This window comes from Primulina huaijiensis, chromosome 15 (genome assembly GCF_012295235.1).
Source record: "Primulina huaijiensis isolate GDHJ02 chromosome 15, ASM1229523v2, whole genome shotgun sequence".
Classification (NCBI taxonomy): Eukaryota; Viridiplantae; Streptophyta; class Magnoliopsida; order Lamiales; family Gesneriaceae; genus Primulina; species Primulina huaijiensis.
Window position 1 is genome coordinate 22,693,661 of NC_133320.1, and position 24,932 is coordinate 22,718,592.

General features: G+C 34.6%; 4 protein-coding genes and 1 long non-coding RNA gene across 14 annotated transcripts; 3 read left to right on the forward strand and 2 right to left on the reverse strand.

The window, feature by feature from the left end:
- Positions 1-91: 91 nt before the first annotated feature.
- Positions 92-2,120, forward strand: LOC140958236 (bark storage protein A-like). Its single transcript, XM_073415615.1, has 6 exons — positions 92-440; positions 550-617; positions 719-874; positions 987-1,193; positions 1,522-1,701; positions 1,792-2,120. The coding sequence occupies exons 1-6, from the start codon at positions 203-205 to the stop codon at positions 1,966-1,968; spliced, it is 1,026 nt and encodes a 341-aa protein (XP_073271716.1). The 5' UTR covers positions 92-202; the 3' UTR covers positions 1,969-2,120.
- A 297-nt stretch (positions 2,121-2,417) lies between these two features.
- On the forward strand, positions 2,418-4,476 carry LOC140958366 (uncharacterized). The gene is made up of 2 exons (XM_073415781.1): positions 2,418-2,747; positions 4,143-4,476. The coding sequence occupies exons 1-2, from the start codon at positions 2,478-2,480 to the stop codon at positions 4,254-4,256; spliced, it is 384 nt and encodes a 127-aa protein (XP_073271882.1). The 5' UTR covers positions 2,418-2,477; the 3' UTR covers positions 4,257-4,476.
- A 1,617-nt stretch (positions 4,477-6,093) lies between these two features.
- Positions 6,094-11,647, reverse strand: LOC140960556 (probable U3 small nucleolar RNA-associated protein 7). 2 transcript variants are annotated; one of them, XM_073418861.1, is made up of 8 exons: positions 11,445-11,647; positions 11,302-11,364; positions 11,134-11,223; positions 10,908-11,040; positions 10,180-10,298; positions 8,962-9,029; positions 7,955-8,003; positions 6,094-7,363 (listed from the first exon to the last, which is right to left on the reverse strand). In XM_073418861.1, exons 1-8 carry the CDS (start codon positions 11,496-11,498, stop codon positions 6,335-6,337), a joined length of 1,605 nt encoding a protein of 534 aa, XP_073274962.1. In that variant the 5' UTR covers positions 11,499-11,647; the 3' UTR covers positions 6,094-6,334. The 2 variants fall into 2 exon arrangements, with proteins under 2 accessions (XP_073274962.1, XP_073274963.1); XM_073418862.1 differs by lacking the exon at positions 11,445-11,647 and having other exon boundaries at positions 11,134-11,213; positions 11,302-11,346.
- A 1,484-nt stretch (positions 11,648-13,131) lies between these two features.
- On the forward strand, positions 13,132-17,305 carry LOC140959481 (SEC12-like protein 1). 2 transcript variants are annotated; one of them, XM_073417314.1, is made up of 11 exons: positions 13,132-13,415; positions 13,694-13,791; positions 14,056-14,188; positions 14,291-14,382; positions 15,262-15,361; positions 15,448-15,520; positions 15,623-15,743; positions 16,203-16,322; positions 16,720-16,790; positions 16,904-17,107; positions 17,202-17,305. In XM_073417314.1, the coding sequence occupies exons 1-10, from the start codon at positions 13,254-13,256 to the stop codon at positions 17,101-17,103; spliced, it is 1,170 nt and encodes a 389-aa protein (XP_073273415.1). In that variant the 5' UTR covers positions 13,132-13,253; the 3' UTR covers positions 17,104-17,107; positions 17,202-17,305. The 2 variants fall into 2 exon arrangements, with proteins under 2 accessions (XP_073273415.1, XP_073273414.1); XM_073417313.1 differs by having other exon boundaries at positions 13,133-13,415; positions 16,904-17,305.
- Positions 17,306-17,463: 158 nt separating this feature from the next.
- LOC140959482 (uncharacterized) lies at positions 17,464-22,551 on the reverse strand. 8 transcript variants are annotated; one of them, XR_012171984.1, is made up of 3 exons: positions 22,408-22,551; positions 22,230-22,281; positions 17,464-22,138 (listed from the first exon to the last, which is right to left on the reverse strand). It is a non-coding gene; the product is annotated as an uncharacterized lncRNA (long non-coding RNA). The 8 variants fall into 8 exon arrangements; XR_012171986.1 differs by having other exon boundaries at positions 17,464-22,143; XR_012171983.1 differs by having other exon boundaries at positions 22,230-22,287; positions 22,408-22,545.
- Between the last annotated feature and the right edge of the window lie 2,381 nt (positions 22,552-24,932).

The following is a 24,932-nucleotide window of genomic DNA, read 5'->3' on the forward strand; positions in this document are numbered from 1 at the left end:
CAAATTAAACTCTTGAAGTGGTTCGAATTGATCGAGTTCAAGCTTCTTTATGTTGTGTCCGAGTAATTCAAATTTGAGGTTGAATTCAATTGCTTTAGGAACTTCCCAAGTCAGCTGTAGACTTGGATGTCAGCTCTTCTAAATTATTGAACATTTTGTGGAGCCAGAGAGAGAGAGAGAGAGAGAGAGGTCTGCTCAACGAATGGCAGCATCCAAATACCTCAAACTCTCAGTTTCCCAATTATTTTTATCTTCTCTACTTGTGTTTCATGCGTTGGGATTTCCACAACGAAGGCTGAAATCTTTAGAAATAATAAGAGAAATCAACAGCAAAGGCCCTTATCTTGGTCTTATCACAGTATATTCTCTTGAAGAAGATGCATTCTTTGCCACTGGTTATTTCCAGCCCGATTCTCGGCACCCCTTTCTTGATTTGTCTGGTAACTTACTGAATTTATTGGATTAAGCTATATTCAACCTTGGTTCAAGATTTCTTTGTGTGTCTGTGTAAACAGTGTAATGATATTGCTGAACTATACGTTTTTAAAGGTAGGCGATTTCGAGTAGGGAAGTTGCAAAGAAAGGAAGTCATTTATGTCAGGTGTGGAGTTGGGATGGTAAATCTTTCCATTTTAGGCTTTTAAAATATAAAATCTGAAATTTTTCCCCCCAAAAAAGATGTTGAATTTGTTAAGGGATGTTGTTTATTCATGTTTAGGTGAATGCTGCTGCAGCAACACAACAGATGCTGGATCTCTTTGACATTCGTGGGCTGATCCACTTTGGTATTTCTGGGAATCTCAACTCTTCCATGAACATTGGAGATGTCGTCATTCCGAACCAATTCGTGAACACTGGTTTGTGGGATTGGCTGGTAACTTAAATTGGTCCAATCTGCATCTTATATCTGATCACATTTCATCCTATCTTCTTGTATATATATGACTTCAATTTTATTTCATTTTATTTAAGTTTTTTCTTGATAGAAACCCACTGCCGAAGTCTCAAAAAATGATTTTGCAAATCTTGAATTTAAGGAATACAATATTCCTTGGGGAGGAAATAGTTCTTTAGGGATGATTGTATATAGGGCAGAGCAATTCTATTCTGAGTCCGGAGAGGCTGATACTGCTCAACAAATGCTCTGGTTTAATGTCACTAGCAATTGGCTCCAATTAGCTTCGGCTCTCCAGGTTAGCCTAACTAATACACATCTCTTTCGCCGAATATATTTGTGAGACGACAACAACCATGACAGCCACCACCACCCATCTCATGTCTAATCTATGTATGTGCACTTTTTACCGAAATTCGTATCTTCTCTTCCAATGATGTTTCATCTTCTATTGCTTATTGTGGTTCTATTACGTGTTTAAATTCGATCAGCGTGCATGACTTGTAATTTATCAATTATCAGTATACATGATATACAAGATGGAATTCACAATATAGAACAGAGGATTTGGAGTTCCTTTGTAAAGTTAAATCACAATTAAATATATGTAAAATGAAATTATACAGGGACTGGAGTTGGACAAGTGTGTGAATTCAAGTCTATGCCTTGAGAATAAGCCCAAGGTTGTACTTGGGATGAAGGCTTCAACGGCCAACATATTTCTTGATAATGGAGCTTATAGGAACTTCCTGTTTCAAACTTTTGGGGTGTCATCTGCTGATATGGAGAGCACCGCGGTAGTAATGGTTAGCCCCGTCTCTTGATCTCTTTCGCGTCCAAATTTGTCCTTGAATATAACTATATAAGCCATGTCGTCCAAATTGTGGTTTGTGCAGACTAGTTTATCAAATGGATTCCCAGTTATTGTGATTCGTGGGCTATCGGACTTAGCAGGTGCACAAAAGGGACAAAACTCCATTAATTTATTTGGATCACTTGCTGCTTCAAATGTCGCAAAAGTCGTCCTCAGATTCATTAATTTGCTACCAAATAGATTTTGCCTTCACTCATAGTTTACACCAACGTTGTGTGATTTTATGAGTTATATTTCATGCACCATGTAAGATGAACATGTAGGAGGATCACCTATCCCTCCAAACAAGTGTTTAGAGTACAAAAGTTGAAGTGAAACGCATGTCAATTAAGACATTTTATTATAAATATAGACAGAGTTGATCCATTTGACGAATAAAAATATGTGAAACAGTCTCACAAGATATCTATTATTTCTTTATTTATGTTTTATTATAATTTTATCATGACGATTATTTATATCACATCAATCAAATTATCAATTATTGTTATTAACCAATCATATCATATTTATTAATTATTGAAAAAATATAAAATTTATCATATTTTATTAAAATAAAAAAATAATATACCATCAATCCATTTAAATTTATTAATTTATTTATATATAAAAAAAACAAAGGACGTTTAGAGCGGAGTACGTCTATAATAATAAGAATCACTTCCCCCAAAACCAAATTCGGCCTGGGAATTATCGCCTGCAAGAGGAATGGCTGACATTCAAGAAAACCCTATTTTAGCATTTTTCTCCAACTTACTTCGCGGGATTAAACTGCCTCTACCGAATAATGATGCGATGGTGGAGCCAGCCGCTGTTACTCCCTCCGCCGAGCCGATGGAGAAGAAGCCAACCGTGATCGAAGATGAGAGCGTTAATCCTTCTTCGGTGAAGTTTCCAAGGCAGGGTTTTACTCCGCTGAAGCTCGAAACTGACTCCGTGGAAGCTGAGCCGAACACTAACCCTTTACTTCTATGGCAGGTACTGTATGAATCTCGTTGCATCGTTCGAAACATGTTGATTTTCAGCTCTTTATGCTTTATAGTGGATGTATATTGCGTGAATAGCATTCCTCCGATTATCACTTTGTTAATTTTTGGAACTTTCCTGGTTTAGCGATGATCCTCAAGCACCTAGAAAACAAACAGTTGTTGGGGGTTGGTGAGGTATCCTGGGTGATCCTGATTATTCACCTCCAACATGAGAGTGAGACCTTTGGTGGAGAGTATAAGGTATATGAGACACAGATATAAGGACGTGATTATAAATTGAATTAAGCGAGTATGTATTAATGTGTGAGGGACCATCGCAACGCCTTACCCGAATCTCTCAAGTGATTAGATGCTCCTGTCGAGCGGAATTGGGTCCACCTTTCGTAATCGAACGATATTTTCATTTAAGTGCGTGACGATGATTTCTTCCCATGACACGAACACAGGAAGACCCAGTGCTTTGCATCCCAAAAATATAAAAAACTTAATCTTTTTGGGTGGTTTTTTTTTTTTTTAAAAAAAAAATATTTTTCCTTCTTTCAAGTACATCAAATTTCCTCATATTGCCCCATCCAAGGCACACCCCTGGGTACTATAGGTGATGACCTTTTGTTGGGGCTGAGAGTCAACCCTGTGGGCAAATCCTCCTAGGAAGCATGTGGTTATGGACGGTACAACATGAGTAGGCTCAATGGTATATTTATTGCTGTTAAGGTATCATAAAGTTCCTTTCGTGGTGATAAGCTGCTTCCCACCAGCAGACAAGCTAGCTACCTCAGAGTATCGAGAGGATGCTCTTCCAATTTCCATTTCTGACATTGTAGGATTCATGATTTGTCAAATGTTATTATTATGCATTAAACCAATGCATGGTTCATCCATTCTCCTTTCATGAGGATTTTTTTTTGCCAATTAGTTGCAAATTGAACGTCTACAATTTGGGGTATTTAATTACATGCCTGTATAAATGCTGTTGGAAAATAGAATTATTGTGCCACTAGGCTTTCATATCTAAAATTGTCTGAAGTTCTCTTAAAACATTTTTAGAAGAATGCGTAGTGTAAAAATACTGCTAACATGCTTGGTTGTTTTAGAATAAAAAGTTTAAATCTGCACGAGGGTAATGAATGTGAATCTGGGATTTAGTTCCATTGCCCACATGATTCGACTTTAAGTAGTGCATGTAGCGAACAAAAAACAATTATGAGCAATCAATGTAGCTCATTTTGATGCGTGTTCGATAACCAATTTGTGGTCTGAAATATGAAGGAACAACCCAAGATCAACCCCAGGGAAAAAAACGAAAAAGAAAATGAAAGGAACACTCCTTTCTGTGGAATGATTAGCTTTTAATTTTATGCATGTTCTATACGGTTGAATCTAGGTCTACGCCATCGGGGGATTTTTCATTTTGAGATGGGCGTGGACAAGATGGAATGAGAGGAAGGGTCGTAAGAAGTCTGATAATGAACCTCCCACAGATCCTGATGATATCTGATGAGTCTATTAGAAGGCGGGGGAGTGGTTGAAGATGGGGTTTTTATGCTATACCCTTCATGCACTAAAGGTACGCTTGCTAGATCACATAGAAACGATCGGATTCTTGCAATCTGCATAATTCTGCAAGTGCTTATGTAGTTCATCGACTTACACTTTGAAAATCTCAGCAGTAAATGAGGCGATGGATAAATTCGACTTCCATAGCTTCTTATTGGGAACGAGTGCCTTAGTGTTCTTGGTTAGTGGTTGGGTTTGTTATCGTCTTTATACTATTTCAAATCAAATCAATTTTCCAAAATAGTTGAATTAACCGATCTGACCGATGAAATGTGCAAATAAAATTTCTAATGAATTAGTTTAGCTGGGCCTAGGGGTGTAACTATAAATGAACCAAATCGAGTCTAATATGACGAAAATTTGAAGACTGAAATTAGTTCAATTTGATTTCATGTTCGATTCGAAATTCGAAAATTTTAAAAAATTTTGCTCGAATTTGGTTTGAATTAGAGTTCGAGTTTTGCCCGAAAGATTCGAACATATTCGCGAACTATTCGAATTATTGTTCTGAAATAAGTACTCGAAGATGAAAATGGGTCGAATTTCGTAATAAACCCACCTGACGTGGCGGTTTTAGACCCGCCTGATCGGGCCGAAGTGGGTTATGGACTCGTGTCTTACACACATATATCAAAATATATATATTATTATTAATATGATTATAATTTTTTATATTTTAATCATAATTTTATTTTATAATATTTTAAATTGAATAAATATATTTAATATGAAAACATATAATTACACATTTTAATTAATCATTAATTAAACAAAATTCGATAAATACTTTTCAGTTAAATGAAAATTGTGATAATATTTTTTTAATTAGTATTATTAATATAAATTTTGAAAATAAATTTAATGATTAATTATTTTTAATTTTAAATTTTAAAAAATACGTAAAAAAATGAATTTTACAGGTTCACGTATCCAACTCGGATTGGATCTATCAAGTTCACGGGCCGGGGTGGGGCAAATGTTAGGTGGGTCGGGTCTCGAGTTTGGCCAAATCTGTCCAGAGCTAGTCCCATTGTTATTTTAAATCGAAATTTATTTATTTAATATATAATTATATTATATAAATAAAATATTAATATTCACAAGTAGTTCTTGAACTTGTTAGAAAAAATTTCACATGTTTGAATTCGACATAAATTTGATAAGCTTGAATTCAAATTAAATATTTTTCGAACCATCTCGAAAAGTTCGCGAACCGAGCTGGTTCGTCCAATGAAATCACATAGAGACGCATGCATTCCTTTAGGAATGACTCGTGAGTGCAATATCTATGATATATTACAATCGCACTTTGGAGTAAAATGGTTCGGTACGAGAAACGATTTTTATATGTGAAAAAAGTAACATAATACTGGTACAAACTATTTTTAGGCTGAGTTTGGTACGAGGGATATAGTTGATGATTTTAGGGTTAACCCTTGTTGTTTTGTTTTTTTTTTTTAATTCGTTTTATCCGACATATTTATGATTAAGCCACCTACCCCTAAAATGTCTTTTACCCCCAAAAGTATCAACATACAAAAGAGTATTTTTTAAACATAAAATAGACCACAAATTGATTTAATTTGCTGGTCCAACGTTATTTATCATTTAATTATAACTAACCAATAGTTTTTAGAAATTTTTTAAAATAACGAATTCAATTTAATTTATCAAATATAATTTAAATCGATTTGCACAATCCCCATTAAATATTTTAATTGTACAACATTTAAATCAATTAAGAAAATAATTTGCTGAACAAAATGAAACCCTTCCACTAATCTGTAAGAACTTTCTGAAGCTATAGTAAATCAAAATTTAATGATACAACAAAATCACAACATTACCATTTCATCACTACGCTCACGTTCTAGGTGTGATTCAAATTATCAAACCACCACCAAAAGGAACATCTTGCCATGACCCATGCTAACCAACAAATCACCATTGTGCCAGGATCGACCAACTATGCACACCTTAACAAGGGTCATACCCAAAAGCCTGCCTTGCCACGAAAGCTCAGGGCGCCACCTTCCGAGCAAAACGCTGCAAGGATCGGGGTAGTTGATTGTCCTCTTCGATTATCTTCCTCTTCTTTTTGGACAATTTCTCGTCATTAACTTGTTCCTCCAAGAGAGTTTTCTTGGTTTTCGCAACAGATTCTTTCTTCTTCTTTGCCATTTTGCTTGACTTGCTTCTACCTTTTGTTTTCTTTTTCAAAGAAATATTTTTAGCATCTTCAATAGCAGCCTCCATCTCTGCTTGCTTCTCTTTTCTGGTGAACATTTCTTCCTTTCTCGTAGGCCTCAATGAACCAATCTTTGTCGGGTCCAACATGATTGTCTCCGGAGGAAGTTTATCGAGGAGAGAGTGCACTTCTTTCTCGTTTCTTTGTTTATGCGTTTCGAAAGGGTTAGCGACCCAAGAGTCAAAATTGGGTTCACCGGATCCAGGAATCAAGATTGAAGACCAACCAGTGGAGTGCCCGATGCCCAAAACATCTTCGTATGGCCTAAACAACACATTATGTATTTGATAGCCTTTAGCCATGGTATGAGTCATGTAGCGGCTATAGTCCTGAGAGCCAGAGAAATCTCCCAATATCTGGACGAAAGATCCAGTGGCAGTAGCAAGCAAACCTTTCTGACTAAAATCCAAGGTTTTGGCTCGGAATGGTAGCGTTTGGAGAACCTCATATTTTCTCAAGTCCCAAAGCTTTATTTTCCTCTCCATTCCAGCAGTTGCCATTAGATGGCCATTGGGGTGGAACGCCAAAGCTGTAACTGGCCCGTGATGACACAACATCTTGACGAGTGGAGCAGCGCTGGTAGGTTTCCACATGGTTATTGTGCCGCCAGAATGACCAACAGATATTACATTGTTCCAAGGATTTGCCTTCATGATACCAGAGCGACCAAGACCAGTTCGCAAATTACCTACCATCTGACCTGTGGTGATGTCTTGAAAATGAAGTTGCCCAACTTTGTTTACGGATGCCAAGAGGAACTGTTTATCGAGAAACTGAAGCTTCAGCGCAGCGCTGTGTTCCTGAATTAGAAAGGGACCTCAAGATATTATACTCTCTAGTCTCAAATACCAATCAATAATTTGTACACAATCTTAGGCTAAAAATGTCAATGAACATCCAATAAGCCGAATAGAAACCCAGTTTAAGCTGGGACAAACCGAAAATACAATTCTTTCAGATGGATTCAACGAAACAGATTTTGTAGGAAATGAACATTCCCGTGCTTTGCAGATAAAGCAATTTCATTATATTCCTTCTAACTTCCCAGGGTTTAATTTCAACTGTTCAGATTTCGTAAAGATAAAGTAAAGGATAGAGCATAAAGAAGTTACAGATCCCAGTCTTTTAAGTTTTAAAAAAAAAACACCGCTTAAACATTTTTGCAAAAGGAATGTTTCAATCTCAAAACTCGGTGTCCAGTGCGATCTGACAGACACCTCACAAAGGAAATCACAAAGGATGTATCTTCTAATTCACATCATCAACAATTGCCAAGGAAAAAAATGCAACCACCCAAGAACATAAAAGCAAAGGGGCCTTCAAAGTTGATAGAGTACTTTAGTTCAATGAAAAACTGAAAATAGTTTAGCACGTGAGATTAGATTGCTAACCTTCAGGCAATGCAGTTCTGTACCATTATCACCATATATGTACACATACCTGAAACATGCAAGTAGACAATTCAGAAATGTGTGCCTAGTCTATACAGTATACCATCTATCATCACTAATGATAATATAATAAAGATATGAGCATTTTCCCGAGTAAAATGAAGCAAAATGGAATATAAGTGTTTCCACAAGTAGCTTGCATTCTTTTGGCTAATTAAAATGTCAGTGTCACACAATCAATGTATCAGTTAAACAGAAGGGTAGTTGGTAACAGCATAAGGTTAGTAGATGAGAAAGGACAAGCATGGCTGCTGCATGTTATGCTATGATAAACATAATTAAGAAAATAATTGACTTCAAGTAAAGTTAAAACATTAGCCGGATCCATCAATTCAAGCACCAAAAAAGGACAAGACCTACCAACGGAATAAGACGAAAAACATGCAATTATTGCGAATAAACAGATCCACACCATCCAACTGACGTCACTAAAAAGAATTGGTTGAGTGGCATAATTGCAAAACCATAATTCTTAACCAGTTAGTACTTAGTACGAACTCGGGATGAGTGCAACATGACTACTCTAATCAGCAGCGGTCTAAAGAGGAATATCTAGCAAAAATTGATACCACGTCAAGGAAAGGAGAAAAAGAAAATTAAATTAACTTTAAAAACCGGGCATGTGCAATTAGAAAAGGGCTCGACCTTTATAATGACCCTAATTAACAATGCTTTATCTCAGTTGCATGCATTAAAAGAAATGTAGAAATAAAATGAAAATGACAAAACACAACTTGAAATCGCAAAATCATTGGCCATGCAGCATTATTTCTTTACAAATATTTGCAGAATATTCAAATTAAATAATATGAAGCAGCAGCATTAGCGCCACTGGACAAGCTTATAAATTGAAAGGTAAAAATCAGTATATTTTTTAAACTGAAATGCATAAAAAAATGGTATCAGATAACCATTAATTTAGTGACTGAAAGAATGCAAGAACTTGCTTCTTTTGAGCAGCTGCAAAAAGTTTCTGATTGTGCAAGAACACTGCATCGCGCACTGTTTCCCTAACCTGAAATAAAAGCCTCGAACAATTGAATACTTATACCTACAAGATCCAAGAGAACATAGGTTCTCAAGAACTAGTAAATATGTGGCAATAAGTCATTTCTGAAGATAGTTATGCTTCCGCGAGTAAAAAAAACGGATGACACAGTGAACACACAACATAATTAAATAACAACATGCATGAACTCTCAGTTATCTGTAGTGTCTAATGACTGGTTATATAATGAGGGGTACGATGGAACAGACTAAGAAGGGAGATGTGTAAAAACGAAATATTGATGCAGCAGTGATAAGAATGTATGTGCTTTAACAACAATTTGCTTTATCCACCTCAAATTCAGTTGAATCTGACTTCTATACAGGAGCATTTTTGGTTAACAAATTATAATTTTCCTGCTATTGTAGTGGATGGTCATGAGTGAGTGCAAGAAACAGAAATATATAGCAGCAACCTTTAAAAAGAGTTACACATTCCCTTTAGAAGGATAAGTTTTCCCACCTAGTAGATTCAAAAATTTAATTGCATCCTTGGAAAGTCTTGGACTCTTGGTACCATCTAAAAACATAAATAGTAGCTAGGGATTTACTACAAAGCTCGATGAGGCATTTAGAAATAAACTCTAACCTTATTTCACCCCAAGCCTAAAATTTACAGCTTTTCCATTGAATCTTTTACTATTTGTTTTATATATACTTTGATTTTATTTCAATACTTAATTGAAATTCTATCTAATAGTTATCTAACAGATTCTCGGTTATGCCATTTTTTATCCTTTTTTTAGTATTTGTCCATCATTTATTCCTTTTTCCTATGGAGTAAACTTCTAATTTCTAATTTCTAATTTTTTACATGGAAACTCAATATAAAAATTTCAATTGAGTCCCCTTGAAAAAAAACATATTCTCTCGAGTCGCATGGACTCCAATTTTTTCAGTTTCAGAAGCAAGGCATGCTGAACCAAAAGAATGTTTCAAGAGTAAAATTGTAAGAAATTTTACCACAGATGGATATTATCGTATGTTTCATGCACACTTAGACTTAGAAAAAACATAGTGGTACCTCTGCCAGCCATATGCCAACCACCCAATTATCAAAAAAAGAGAAAAAACTGGGGATAAACTAGGATTTTGTCTGTATAAAAATATGGCAGTACCTGAATCTCTTTTATGAGATCCATACGTTTCATATCTAGAAGGGCAAGATGACCTTTACGTCCAGCCACTACCATATGTCGACCACTCGATGTGAAATCCAGTGTGTATGGACCAAGGTCTGAAATGTAAGAGTGTTTTTGACATTTAATGACTTGAAACAGTGTAATGGCAAATCATATACTCTAGGACAATATCATGAGATATTTTCACACGTCACTCGGGGTCATTAGGTATGCTAGAGAAAATCTTTGATCTCAAAAGGATTAAGAAAGAAGATCCACAAAGCAGGATTTTACTTATACAAAAGAATTTCATCAGATAAATTATATAATTATGTAACTGCGAATAAGGAAACATAGGAATTTAACATCAGTTCTAGATTGAACCCAATCATTATGGGATAATGAATATAGTTTTGCTTTGGACACTGGCAACATTTTATGGAGTCAAAAAAATCCAATTCAGTAAAAAAAATCATGTATTTATTTCTTTCTGATTCAATTTTCACCATTTTTTTCCATATAGTAATAGTATAAACACAGACTCGACATGAAGTGCATCAGCATGATTTCTGACACTGTGAAAGCCTTCCACGTCTTCAAAGGACGATGAGTTAGGACACTTGCACACAATACAGAGCAGAGAAATTACAGCTTGTGGATTAAAGGAGGAATTTAATCACTGCACAAGTATTTTACCCAAAAGTAATTAAGAATCGGGCCTCAACCTGGCAAGACAATGTCATATTGGTTTCTCAAACTCAGGATGTCCACTTCACCAGCAATTACTTCCTGCTTTATCCTCCATGTTTTCTCTATACCTTCTGCTTCCAAATAACCTCCCTCACTAGGCATAAGCCACTAAAGAATTCCAATACCAATCATAGAAATTCAGGTTATGAATAACCAAAGAAATAGTACAAATATCAAGCAATGGCATAAAGAAAAAGTCACTTTCTCAGCCTTGGCAGCAGCTTTGGCTGTCTTCCCATACACTTCTTCCCTTGCAGCTAGCTGACCTTTCAATTTCCTATCTTTTAAAACCTTAACAAAAAAAAAATTTTAGATAAAACCATTACGGAAGAAATAAATCCTAAAGATCTATATGTAAAAAAAAATCACCTCTAAATTTGCCCCTTCGCCTCTGAGATATTTTTTAACCTTCGTCTCCTCATCAGCATTTCCCTGAACATCCAAACACGTTATAAAACGTTCATTTAATTGAAAACTGATGAACAATTTTACAGTACAGAAATTTTCTTTACCTTTTCCACTGCGGACACTTGATTTAATATACTATCATTTTCTACCTCCTCCATATTTCACGTCTTTTCAACCAACTTTTACGCTAGTCCTGAATCTCACCAGAGGAGATTTTATCGATGGTCTTCACCGGTGGAGGTGCTGACGTCGACAAATTCACCAAAATAACCCGAATTTTCTAAACCCTAATCGAAATCCAAGGGTTTAATCGGATTCGGTGATGGCCTGAATTTGATATCTTTATAGTGGGCTGGCCTAATAACTCGGTCTGGCCCAACATTTTTTGAGTTGGTCTGGCCCACCCAACATTTTTTTATTTCCAGTAATATTAGTTTCTAAAACACTATTATCAATTAACCTGTGAGCGATAATAATAATAAACGTATAAAACAAGGAATATCTGTCAAATAATAAAAATAGAAAAAGGAATAATTTTCCCAAAAAAAAATAATAAAACAAGGAATATATTTCACTCATAATCGGGGATGACAATGAGTCGAGTATGTTTGATATATCAGGATATACGACCATATCCTCCCAACTCATACCTAAAGGTAATGGATTAGATCCGTCAATTATTTGACATCTCGAGTTTGTAACTAAAAAATATTTTAATATACCATATTAAAAAAAATGGTTCAATTATCGAAAAAGGTATAATTTATTTTTTTACGATGAAATGTTATAAAATTTAGAAATTACATAAAAAGCAAACTTTTCCATTAAAAAAAAATAATAATTACATGCCAAGTGAGTCAGACATGGATTGGGCTCCATAAGACCCGTACCCATATTAATATTCCAAGTCGTATACCCGCTTTACCCGGATTTATTGTCATCCACCATCATATTAAATAATTTTCGATTTTTATTTAAAAATAATGTCCTTTATTAAAGAAGTCAATATAGGTTTGCTGCCCAAAAATTATTTATTTAAATAAAATTGTTCCCCGAAATAGTCGCAGCATATACTTTCCATATAGCGTAGATATCATCAAAGCAGTTGACTTTTTACAGCTTATACTTTGGGGAAAAATTGCCTACATTTGCACCACATATTACATAATGATTACAACTTTACAAAAATATAATTAATTCCACCAATTATTTTTTATTATTAAATTAAATTAAGAAAATGAATTATAGCTAATTAACCACAAGTTTCTTTACTCTTTTTAGTTAATCAAATGTGGCATTCTTTAGAGATATATGTTTTCTATAAAGGTAAAAAAATGTAATCTAATAATTCATAAATATGTCAAAAATGGATGAAAATGGGAACTAAATTCAAAGTTTTTGGGAAATATATACAATGAATTTAATGTTATATGAATAAGGATTTTTTTCAATCTCATACACATTTTCAAAACAAAATTGTCTGTCAAATTGTCGATTGTGACTTTTAGAAAGAAAAATGTGGAAGGTGGAATTTGAGAAATATATTTGAAAGTTTGGATTTGGTTTTATGAGACGAATTTTACTATTAAAATTGAAAAAAAAATGCGGTTTTTGCAAATATTATTATTATCCACTTGTTTTTAATTGAAATTGTGTTTGTAATAATTTAAATCACATATAATGTAATATTTATATATGAAGGTGCTCTGGTAAAAGCCACAAAAGTACAAGTACAAAGAGTAGTTGTACGTACGGTAAAGTCAATGCAGGGGATAATAACCCCAACGGTGTTCCCTATATTCTCCTCCCTATAAAAACCCCTTTAAAATTTTCTTCCAAATCTGCTTCACATTTCAACTGCCACCACCTGACGACGATCTTTTCTCTTTTGATATCGATTTGCACTGCGGCAAATGGACGCCGGAGACGTGCCGGGAGGAGGTGTTGTGACGTGTGCGACGTGGATCAGACGGCCAGAAAACGCGCATTTGGCGGCTGTCGGAAAATCGAAGCCATTTTCTATAGAGATATTCTCCTTCGATCCGAAGACCACCTCTCTCTCATCATCCCCAAAGGTAGGATGCTTTTATTTTTTAATTATTTATTTGTGTCGATATAATTCTGTATTTAATCTGCTGCATGTGAGAATTTTGTTACCCTAGATTGAGTGAGTAATTTAACATTTTGATTCGGACAGATTTAGTGTAATCATGCTATATGTGATGCACAAGATTGCTTCAAGGAATTTTTTGCAGTGGCTTATTGTCAATTTTGATGGAGGCAGTGTTATGTTTGATAAATGTTATTTGATGGTGTATGAATACGTGATCCCCTGTGTCTATCATACATGCAGGCTAAGTATGAATTTGAAGAAGGGGTTAATCCAGTGACAATTGCTGTGCATCCCAGTGGAGATAGCATAGTTTGTGCAACCAGTTCTGGCGACTGCAAGTCAGTGTTTTGACTGTTCGGTTTTAGTCTTCATTTTATTATGCATCTAGATCTTTGACTAAAGGGTGTATTGTTAATGTTTCATACTCCAGAATGGTTTTGGAAATTTATTATTTGGATAATTATTGGCCCCGGTCATGACTAACACAGGAAGGAAAGGGTTTAGACTGGCGTGCATGTCTTACTCTTAGAGTACACCTTTCTCTGTTAAGATATTACTTTTTCGTGCTAGATGCAAAAAGTAATGAATCATAAAACGTGCAGATTGTTCAGTTTGTATGGCCGGGAAGACAATATAAAACTTTTGAACGAAAAGGTGCTTCCACTGCAAGGAATTGGACTGCAACAGTGCTTAGCTTTTAGTGTAGACGGAACTAAATTTGCAACTGGTGGATTTGTAAGCTCTCTTATGATGACTATCATTCTGTACTCGTCTCTGAATATATGATTTTTAGAACATATTATATATTATTTTACCTTTTTTTCTTTAAACTTGAAGGACGGACATCTTAGAATATTTGAGTGGACAAACATGCGCATCATTTTAGACGAACCAAGAGCTCACAAGTCATTTCAAGACATGGATTTTAGGTAAAACATTTGATTGATTTTTAATCTATTTCAAGAAATTGTTTCCCATATTATCTACTTTTGTCCCATATCCATATGAAATCGTGAACAGTCTTCCGCTTATAACACAAACAATACTACCATGCTGCCTTGACATGAGATTTAACAATTATGTTTTTCCCATGATGCACTACTTATATTGACATTGCTCTCCACAATTATGGTGGGCCAAACACATTGGTTGTTTCAATTCTAACTGAGTCAAAATCAGCATTCGGTTGGACCCTGCAAATTTGTTGCCACTGTTGGTTGAATACTTATTGAATCAACCTGCACCAGTATTTAGGTCGTATTTGAGTTCATGTTTCTACCATTTTATAAATTACAGGCTTTTGCACCGTACCCTCACTTTGCATATAGTTTTATATAGAAAAACAAACTAAATTATTTCACAAACTTGCTTTTTTGTCGAAATTTTGAAGAGAATTAATACCCAAAGGACTGCTAATATTTGATTGAGAAAAAAATTCATTTTAATTTTAGAGTTTTGTTTGGTGAATGCTAAGGCATGATTTGGAGTTGAAAGAGTCAAATGAACCGGAAAGCCAGTACTAAATATCATCTTGTGGAGCGTTATTATTGAATTATTATTGATATGCCAAACTTATGTTCATCGTTTTTACTTCAAGAAAATTTAGACTAGATAATTTCACAATATTTACCTGTTATACGAAAGGAGCTGGACTGTAAAATTCTATGTATATCTGAAAGAGGAACTGATTTTTATTTTTATTTTTGTATTTTCTCTTTCAAGTGTAGACATTATCTAGTGCTATTCAATCAATTCAGTCATCCTGGGAACAGACTTTAATGGTTTTGGTCCTTGTTACTCTGTCGCAGCTTAGACTCAGAATTTCTAGCTTCAACATCAACTGATGGCTCGGCAAGAATATGGAACACAAATGATGGAGCTCCTATAACAACCTTGACACGGAACTCAGTATGTGCTTTATTCCTGACTTTTGCGTATCATTTTCCCACAAATTTAAGTTGTTAACGTCTCTGTGTATCTTTTTTGTGTGGCAGGATGAAAGAATTGAACTTTGCCGATTTTCTAAAGATGGGACAAAACCCTTTCTATTTTGCAGTGTTCAAAAAGGTATGTCAAATGTACAAGATTCTCCAAGCATGCAGTCACCTAGGTGCTTGAAATTAATAATTGTTGGAAATTCAGACTTGAGATATGGTTTGTATTACACAGGAAATAAAGCACTGACAGTTGTTTGGGACATAAGTACATGGAAGAAAGTTGGGCACAAGAGGTTATTGAGAAAGCCAGCTTCAATAATGTCCGTGAGTTTGGATGGAAAATATCTTGCTTTGTAAGTATCCAGCCTCTTTTTGAATTGTATTCATTTTCTATTTTGTTTATGTATTTATTTTGGAAAAAAAAATCATATATGTATTATTTTCTAGAAGTACCTTTTGCTGAAAGTGACAACTGGTTCTGAAACAAATTAAAGAGGAAAAATTGTAAGAACAATATTATTTTGAACGTCTAATATCGTAGGTCCATTAGAAGCACAGAAACATTTCAGTGGAATTTTAGTAGTTAAAAACAATATAGTACTCGAGAAAATAAAAATGTAAAAACCGATATGCTGGTTCTAGTCCGATCGTATATGAACCTCAATAGGTAATTTAATGTCAATGATACTCTTATTGCCAGACAAGAATATACTTTCTTTGCCGAGCGCGAGATCTTTTTGGAAGAACGTTTTAGTTTGGTACTGATGATGTTACTGTCAGCAAATAAATTTTCACAACCTTTTGAATTACAGGGGGAGCAAGGATGGAGATATATGTGTCGTAGACATTAAAAAAATGGAAGTCAGCCATTGGAGTAAGAGGTTGCACTTTGGCGCTAACATTGAATCATTAGTCTTTTGCCCCAGTGAAAGGTAAGACTTAAAATCTGTCATCAAAATCAACATATGAATGCTCTTTCCCGAGCCATTAACTAGTTATTTCGTATTTTTTCATGTGGTTCGAATCAATTATACAATGACGGTTGCTCATTTATTCTTAATTATTCAGACATACTGTTAATATACCAGATTTTTGCTAGTTCTTTACTTCTGTTATTTAGATGTCTAATTTATATACCATCTGGTTTATCAGTAATTCAAGTTGACCTAAAATGAATTTCTCCATCAGATTGCCCACTTGATTATCCTCACAAACCTGTTGATTGGTTAATGGAAAATGCTTTTAATCTTCTCTTTTGTTTTGTGACAGACCTAGCATTTTAAATTGTTTACCTTATTTTCGTTTAAGCTTTTGCACTCGACTCTGCAGAGTAATTCTTACTACGTCTACCGAATGGGGAGTAATGATTACTAAACTGAATGTTCCTGCCGATTGGAAAGGTTCTTATATCCATCTATCTCCTCCCCCCCCTCCCCGGAGCACCGCCCTCTTTATATTCTAAATTTAATTTAAACTAACAAAGGTTACCATTTTCTTGTCCCTGAAATTGCAGAATGGCAAATCTATATACTACTGTTGGCGCTATTTTTGGCTTCCGTTGTTGCGTTTTACATTTTCTTCGAAAATTCTGACTCATTCTGGAACTTTCCACTAACTAAGGATCAATCGACGAGATCCAATATTGAATCTTTTCTGGGTGATCCTCAGTCTGATGACCAAAAATGGGGAGCGTTTGGACCAGTAGATTTGTGATCAGGTAGTTTATATTATGGATTGGAAGATGACGAGATGATCGATCCACCACTTGCTTTCAGATGCTTAATAAAAGTTTATGTTTCTGCATTTTTCAGATCGATTTTTTGCTGGAACAAAAGGAAACTTAATTTTTAGTGACTACGTTTGGTAATAGTTTTTCTACTGTGTTACCGATGACATTTGTTTTGCTGATGAATATCGTTCGAGATTTTGGAATGCGTCAATGGTACTATCAGTTTATTCGCATAACAGGACGATGTTTTGTATGCTCATTTTGGTTGTTTTATCATTTGTTCATACGACATAGGGATGTGTTTTTTTGAAATTAGCTTATAAATTCTTAGAGACGAGTTCTCATTGATAAATATGAATTCATTGATCAGCACGTGTGGTATATAAAAATTGAACGTACGTCAAATGTTTATTACAGAAACCTTCAGAACAGAAAACCGCATAAATCAGAGCTGCCATCAATTACTATAAAAATTTCTAATAAGTCTTATCTCATGGTCCCTGCAACTAGTACTTTACAGCAACGAAGAAAAGCTCGAATCACCTCCATAACTGCGGGTGATGCAATGTACCTTTTCCTCCTCGGACCAGCTTGCCTACATCTGCAGGGGTAAATCAAACAAAGGGAAGACAACAAATGTCAGCTCACACACTTATTTACAAACATCAACTGCGCAAGAAAATGAGACAACTAACCAAACTGCATGGTAGCCACAGGTTACTCTTATATCAAAAGGTATAGTATGACCAAAATATGAAAAATTATCAAGTTAATGTCACTTGTAGCACAAAACCACAGATATTCTATCTTAAAAGGCTCAATCAATTCCATCACGTAAATATGACTGTTTTCTTCCGCTTGTCTGGATTATAGGCGATGTTGTAATGGAATAAAATTGTTATATTCAACAACTACGATAAATGTAGAATAATAAATTATGGTTGTCATTGATTTTACCCAATGAGCATCTATTGTATGATATTAGCAGACGACTAACCGAGATACAAGGTGGTGTGGTTAAATTCTCGACGAGTTAGAGATGCAATGTATTCTCCTAGTGATGTTCGTCGTTCTCAATACAGCAACATGATTTCAAATTTCAGGTGGGAGGATGAGGATAACTGAAATTTTTCATCTACGGCAGCAGGAGACAGATAATACAAAAGTGGGAAAGGGCAAAACACATGGTTAAAATAAGAGCACAAGTTCCAATGCCCTGTGTGGATGAAAGACAAATCTCAAGCCAAGACCGTGTACACTCTGCCTTATCCCATTTAATTCACCAGATGCAAGTGAAGGTGGTCTCTCATTCAACAGGCCTTTCGTTTCTCAGGAACCCTGTCTCTGAGAAGCAACTGATAAATCACACAGAAAATACAAATTCTTTAGTAAACACTTTATGCGATGGCAAGATAACAAATCAATGAATTTGTTCGGTAAAATAACTAGCAAGAGGTATTAATGGAACTGTACATTAAGGAATTTATTCTTAAAGAGTTAATAATTATGAGCCACATTAAGGTGAAGCTAACACATAAGAACACGTACAAACTCACAATAACTAGAACAGATGACATAGTGAATGAGAGATTGTATAGATACCCAAATAAATCAGATGAGCAAGGCGAACATCATATCCAAGCCACATTGTTAGACCACCTACAGCCAAAGCTGGGCAGTTCAAGTTGGCCAAAGGATCAGCCATACTCTTTCCTCATGAAGTCATGGTCAGGCATGCTTAAGTCAGAAATGAAGATAAATTTCTAAAATCTAACATACATAGCCTTGCAACTTGAACTAACCTGACGCGCTACTCAACAATAAAGTATTGCTTGGATTTTACCTGACTGGTTGTCAATGAAATGGCTCAAAATCTTTCTGATTTATACCTTTTACCAATAAGTCAGAGACATAGATTTTTGTCAAGTAAATTAAAATGTCCTCCAATTCTCTGTATCTTCGTGTAACTCATCAGGAACATTTCTTAGTTTTGAACATCATGCAACAGATGGCTTTGAAGAATAGGGCATTGAATATTAAAAACATACACCTAAATTATTTGTGTACAGAACTCAAACAAATAAGGTATTGGATATTAAGAACTTTTCTTCACTCGGTTTTTGGGACTTGGATTGTTTAGATTCAAGCAGACCACTTTAGCTTAGCCTAGTACAAACTTCATAACGAAAATATAAACATGAACTATAAACAAAATTCTGGTCCAGATTCAGAAAATCAATGCTAAGATTATTTCCAAGATGGCTTGTAGGTCCTTGAGTTCAGTGAAAACATTGCTAGTTCACGGGGTGGAACATAGAAAACTCAGTGAGTCTAGCCCTAACACTATGGGATTCAGCCCAAATCACTAGTAGCCTCTTTAACCTGATTTTTGTCCATTATTGGTAATGCGCTTTAGTGAGATTATCCTAGCAAACCACCAAATGTAAATTTTCCCAAAGGATTTTTACATCCAAATATATATCCCTCTGGAACTGTATGCCTTTCAATACTCATTGTCGAATCAACAAAATTCGTCTAGTCCCAAATGAAAATATTGTTCCTCATTCTCCCACTGCACATCTTCTAAACTTCAAAAATTATTATTGCATATTTTTGCTAGCAAACTGTAAATATGATTTGTGGAAAAGCAGTGGACGCCAACTTTGTACTCTTGTCAATAAAGAGCTCAATGAATTTTTAAGTAAAGAACAGATTACCATTATTTTGATATCTGTGCATTGCAAGTGTTTTGTTCTATAGTTTTGCTTTGAAATTGTTAAAAAGAGAATGGCAGAAACTCTTAAAATGAGAAAAGCAACTACAGTCTACAATCTTTTGGCTGAAAATTTCGACAATGATATTACAGAGATAATAATATCTGGTATGAGCCGGATGAAATACACGTCTCATGTACTTTTCTACATATCGCATTTAAAGCAAGTTGTAAACAGAGATAAACAATGCATATAATAGGCATACGAGCAATTTTTGCAAAATAAGGTAAGTTATATATTTTACTCACCCTACATATTACTATTTTCATCACATTTTTTACCTTTGAAAATTTCAGCCAAAAGATTAAACAAGAAAACACATTTACAAAATCTTTTTTAAGAGTTAATGTATTTCAGTTTTTCACATTATCAACTTCAAAAAACGCATTTTCGAACAAAATTCTTACAATACACAAATCTCAATATATTGGTATTTTTCTTTATTAAATTCATTAATATCTTTATTAAAAAAAACATCGTATCCCCACTTTCACGAATCATATTCCACACTTGGTTGGCAAGCATACACAATAGTTATTTTTTAAATTTCACAAATATGCACTTGGCATTTAGAGGTGCATTTTCTCATGACAAGTGAAACAATTTCCTACTTCGCTCTCGTTTATAACTTTATCAATTTAATGAAATTTACACGATCACTATAATACATAGATTCATTCTAACCACTAAAAGCACTCTCTTGCTTAGCTACCTATTTTACACACTTTATTTAAGCCTTAAGTCACAATCCATTATTCAAATTTTTTGAAAAAGTACCTCATTCACAATTTTGTCACCGTGATTGTATGTGTGTACCAGGTTATTCCACTCTTCCAAAGCAAAAAAATACATAAAGAATCACGATTGATCAAAATCACCAAACCTCATCTTTGAATGACACTATAACAAAATACCCAACAATTATCCATGTCTTCCGACAGAGGAAAAACGGTCAATTTCAAGTTCTGAATTCTAACCATTGACTCTTTCTAGTCACAAATATCCTCACTGTCACCCAACGGGTAATTCCCATTTGAAGTCATAATCTTTATGCAGGTGTGAAAACACAAAAGCTCGCATCATTATGTGCAGGTCCATAATATACAAAAAAGTATCAGGCGCATCCTCATCAGGTTAAAAAAAATCAGAAAATTTATTGAAGTAGACCAAAAAGTTATTAAGTTCTAATTTACAGCATGATAGTTTTCCACAACTGGTAAATAATAATTATAATAAGGTTTTGGATCCTAAAAAATTAGGGCATTCTTGTGCAAAAAGCATATGACGAAAAATTCTAAATACAGGATAGAGAGGGAATCAGGCAGATAAACAATAGTATAATCAGGGGTTTGCTTGTATCTTAAATGCTCGGTACAAGCACAACTTCAAGTTGGCAGTACCAGGAGAAACATCTGAGACACCAAAGAAGCCCGTCATAAGTACCTGTCACGATTCATCACTTTCCTTTCTCCATTCAGGTTGGTTTGAGGAGTAGAAAAATTGAATTGATTTGCAAGATTTTCAAGCCAACTTGAAACTCTTTAACTTGAAATCATCAAGTTCAAGCCAAACTTGAACATGTTTGAATATATTTCGAGCATAAATTATCTTCTATGACAGCTTGCCAGCCGCTCATGAACTTAAATATTTATCAACATTTTGCAAACATATTTCAAGCTAAACAAATTAAGTTCAAAATCAAACTTGAAATAAGTCAAGGTTCTAAAATTCTAACGACGACAACGGTTATAACAGATACAATCATTCTCACCCATATTACTTCCTCATACTACCGCCTACACTGACCAACTACCACTTTTTCAGTGCGGTCGACCGTTGACCAGCACCTAGGCCGAATTTTAGAGCACTGAAATAAGTTGAACTCGAACCCAAAAAAATTCGATTTCAAACCTGTGAAGCTATTTTAAAAAAATTCAGTCTTAAGCCCCAATATTAAAATAAGAGCAATATTCAGCAACTTATTTACTTGTACAATCATGAGTTTTAGTTTTATTTCATTGTTCAATAGTTTGCACGTCACATATTGGATGTCCAGTTAGAAATGTCTCCAACATTTACATTCCAATTGTATTTCACAATGGTCAAGTGAGTACTTCATTTTGCACTTCTAGTAATTCTGAGCCACATTTACGTGAAACTGGCACATAAGAACATATATAAACCAAAAATTACCGGAATTGTACAGAAAATCCACGTTGTTAGACCACCGGCAGCCATTCCAATACTATCCTCACAAGAAATAATATCCAAGCTTGGAAAATTAGAACTGCAAAATTTAAAGTATATAAATTTTCCGGTACAGAAAATTCCCTTACCTGTTCCACTGCGGACACCAGATTTAATTTCCTATCATCTTGTACCTTCACCCTACACCTAAATTATATCAGAAAGCGAGAAGAAAATAAAAACGAAGAAGCATACAAAATAAACTAACATGTTCATAAAATATTACCAAATTAAACGAGACAGTAATGCATTATTCTCGAATCTCACCGGAGAAGATAACGCCGATGCTCTGGTGTTGACGGCTTAACATTTCTAAACCCTATTAATGGGCATTCGAGGGTTTAATGGATGCGGGCTCGGATTTTGCATATTGGGCTTATTAACTCGGGTCTGGCCCACATTTCCATTTCCGATATATGGCCAGCGGTAGGAACGCATGAAGTTATCTTAATAAAAATTATTAAGAATATCTGTAATAGAAAAAAAATGATGTTTGGTCTGTTTTTTGTTATTTCTTTACGTATTATTAATATTATACTTTTATTTTTATTTTTTTAATTTTAACAAATACTTTTGTTTTTATTTTTTTAATTACAACAATTCAAATATTACTTTATTTCTTCGATAATTTGTCAAATTTCACTTTAATCCATCGATAATTATAAAAAATAACGTACACACACGCGATGTATGTGTGCATAGTAGCTAGTCTTAATAAAATATCTCCGTTTAATTCGAGATAAAACTCATTTTAGTACCCATAGTTTAGGAGTCTTACCAATTCAGTCCCTCTATTTTGTCTTGTACCAAAATGACCCCATTTATTTCATGTCGTTATTGATCCGTTAGTGACTCATTGTTCTAATCATTATAGAGGCACACACAATATATTTATCCGCAATTTAGTGTGTTGATTACCAATTTCACTCTTCCCCTGGTACTTTGCCCTTGTTTCTATCCTAATTTCACATCGGTATCTCTTTCACATGTTGTTTCCTTTTCTTATTGGACCTGCATTTGGAATGAAATTGTAGGTATGGATTTCTCCGAAACACGATTCACGAGATCTACAACCTGAACATAACAAAACTCAAAAAATATGTTAGCAAATTCAAATTAGAGGTAAGAGATAACTCTTTGTACTTAAAAAGAATATGTTCGGACAACAAAATAAAAAGAAGCATCGTATTTACTATCATGAGTTTTAGTTTTATTTCATTTTTCAATATTCCGCACGTCACATATCGGATGTCTAGTTAGAAATGTCTCCAACATTTACATTCCACACTGATTGGCCGCCTAGCTTGAGTTTTAAAAAATCTGATTTTAATCAAATGGAAGCTTATTGGAATGCAAAATCAACCACAAGTTCAAAAGACACCTCTAAGAAGCATCACTAAATGAAAATATAGTACATTTTGCGAACAGACAATATCAACGCCCCCAAGTCACTTTTTCGGGCACGGGTGCGCTCACCTTCGAAAAACAAGCTAAAATTTTTTTCAAGCGTTAGATACCCCCGTTGCTACAGTAACATTTTTTCTATTTGGGATGAATATCCATCATAAGCTGTTAGCAACTCACATTTTGGTTATATGAGAAGCCATTTTAGCACGAGATAAACAAAATGGACTAAGCCGGGAAAACCCTTAAACTACATGAACTAAAATGAATATTAACCATTTTTTTAAAAAAAATGGGTAGTAACCCGTTTAAATCAAATCTAGAAGTTGATCTCATATTGACTTTCATTTTTCAAAAAATGATTATTCGCCACGGTGACACTCCCATAAAGGGCATTTCTGTAAAAAATAATATAAAAATCAACTATTTATCAAATATTATATTCCTTAAAAAATTTAACATTCACTTTTATTTTCAAACACCACTCACTTCATAATTTCTCGCATTTAAAGATAATCTTTTACAAATATTATTTTGGCTAAATTTCTTTTTAAACAAATGAGGTGGTCACATATTTATATAAGTTATATAATTTCTCTATTATTGTTATTTATTTTAGGTAAATAAAAAAAATCATGGACCAATGTGTACAATTAAGCTGGTTATACCCAGAAAATTATGAAACGATACAAACCATAGACTTGATATCTAAACATACCAAAAAAACTTGAAAACAAAATTCCAAGATGATTAAAATTTATACAGAGTTATAATTTATATTAAAATATAATGTACATGATTGTAATGCATAATAATTACGGTAGAAGATATTATTAAAACTTTTATATAATAAACATGCAAATAAAGTAAATAAATAATTGTTTTAGATGTTCTAAAATAAGACTTCTTTCTTTATTTAAAATCATTACATTCACAATATTGAATTATCGACAAAAAGAAAGAATGTAAATCATGGTTCATCAAATCTGACGGGTTGCCCACCATATGATCCAAACCTTAGTCGGATCCACTCCAACTGCCATCCACCTGTGTTTCGTTTCCATTCGCTTGACCTCGAATCATAGTTGGAGCTAGTAGCCGAACCTTTTCCCGAACCATCACCAGCTCTAATATTCTTTTCTATTCCTCCTCCACTTGAATTGTTATTGAATATATGTCCTGATTTCGAACTATTATTTTTTTCACCATCATTTAAATCACCGTCACATGCTCGTCCACCACCACCACCTTCTTGTCCACCTCCCCCACTTCTTCCACCTCCGCCAAAGCCTCCTCCACCACCACCTCCCCATCCTACTCCTCCACCACCACCAACACCAAAGCCGCCGCCGCCACCTCCACCACCAAAGCCTCCCCATCCTTCTTGT

Excerpts from the sequence above, each read along its gene's own strand:
- LOC140960556 (XM_073418861.1), bottom strand. The coding sequence starts at position 11,498 with ATGGAGGAGGTAGAAAATGATAGTATATTAAATCAAGTGTCCGCAGTG. Across the intron at positions 11,365-11,444 it reads AAGTGTCCGCAGTGGAAAAG|GGAAATGCTGATGAGGAGAC; the intron begins GTAAAGAAAATT and ends TTGGATGTTCAG. Across the intron at positions 9,030-10,179 it reads ATCTCATAAAAGAGATTCAG|GTTAGGGAAACAGTGCGCGA; the intron begins GTACTGCCATAT and ends CTTTTATTTCAG.
- LOC140958236 (XM_073415615.1), top strand. The coding sequence starts at position 203 with ATGGCAGCATCCAAATACCTCAAACTCTCAGTTTCCCAATTATTTTTA. Across the intron at positions 618-718 it reads TCAGGTGTGGAGTTGGGATG|GTGAATGCTGCTGCAGCAAC; the intron begins GTAAATCTTTCC and ends ATTCATGTTTAG. Across the intron at positions 1,194-1,521 it reads AATTAGCTTCGGCTCTCCAG|GGACTGGAGTTGGACAAGTG; the intron begins GTTAGCCTAACT and ends GAAATTATACAG.
- LOC140958366 (XM_073415781.1), top strand. The coding sequence starts at position 2,478 with ATGGCTGACATTCAAGAAAACCCTATTTTAGCATTTTTCTCCAACTTA. Across the intron at positions 2,748-4,142 it reads ACCCTTTACTTCTATGGCAG|GTCTACGCCATCGGGGGATT; the intron begins GTACTGTATGAA and ends GGTTGAATCTAG.
- LOC140959481 (XM_073417314.1), top strand. The coding sequence starts at position 13,254 with ATGGACGCCGGAGACGTGCCGGGAGGAGGTGTTGTGACGTGTGCGACG. Across the intron at positions 13,792-14,055 it reads ACCAGTTCTGGCGACTGCAA|ATTGTTCAGTTTGTATGGCC; the intron begins GTCAGTGTTTTG and ends TAAAACGTGCAG. Across the intron at positions 14,383-15,261 it reads TTTCAAGACATGGATTTTAG|CTTAGACTCAGAATTTCTAG; the intron begins GTAAAACATTTG and ends ACTCTGTCGCAG.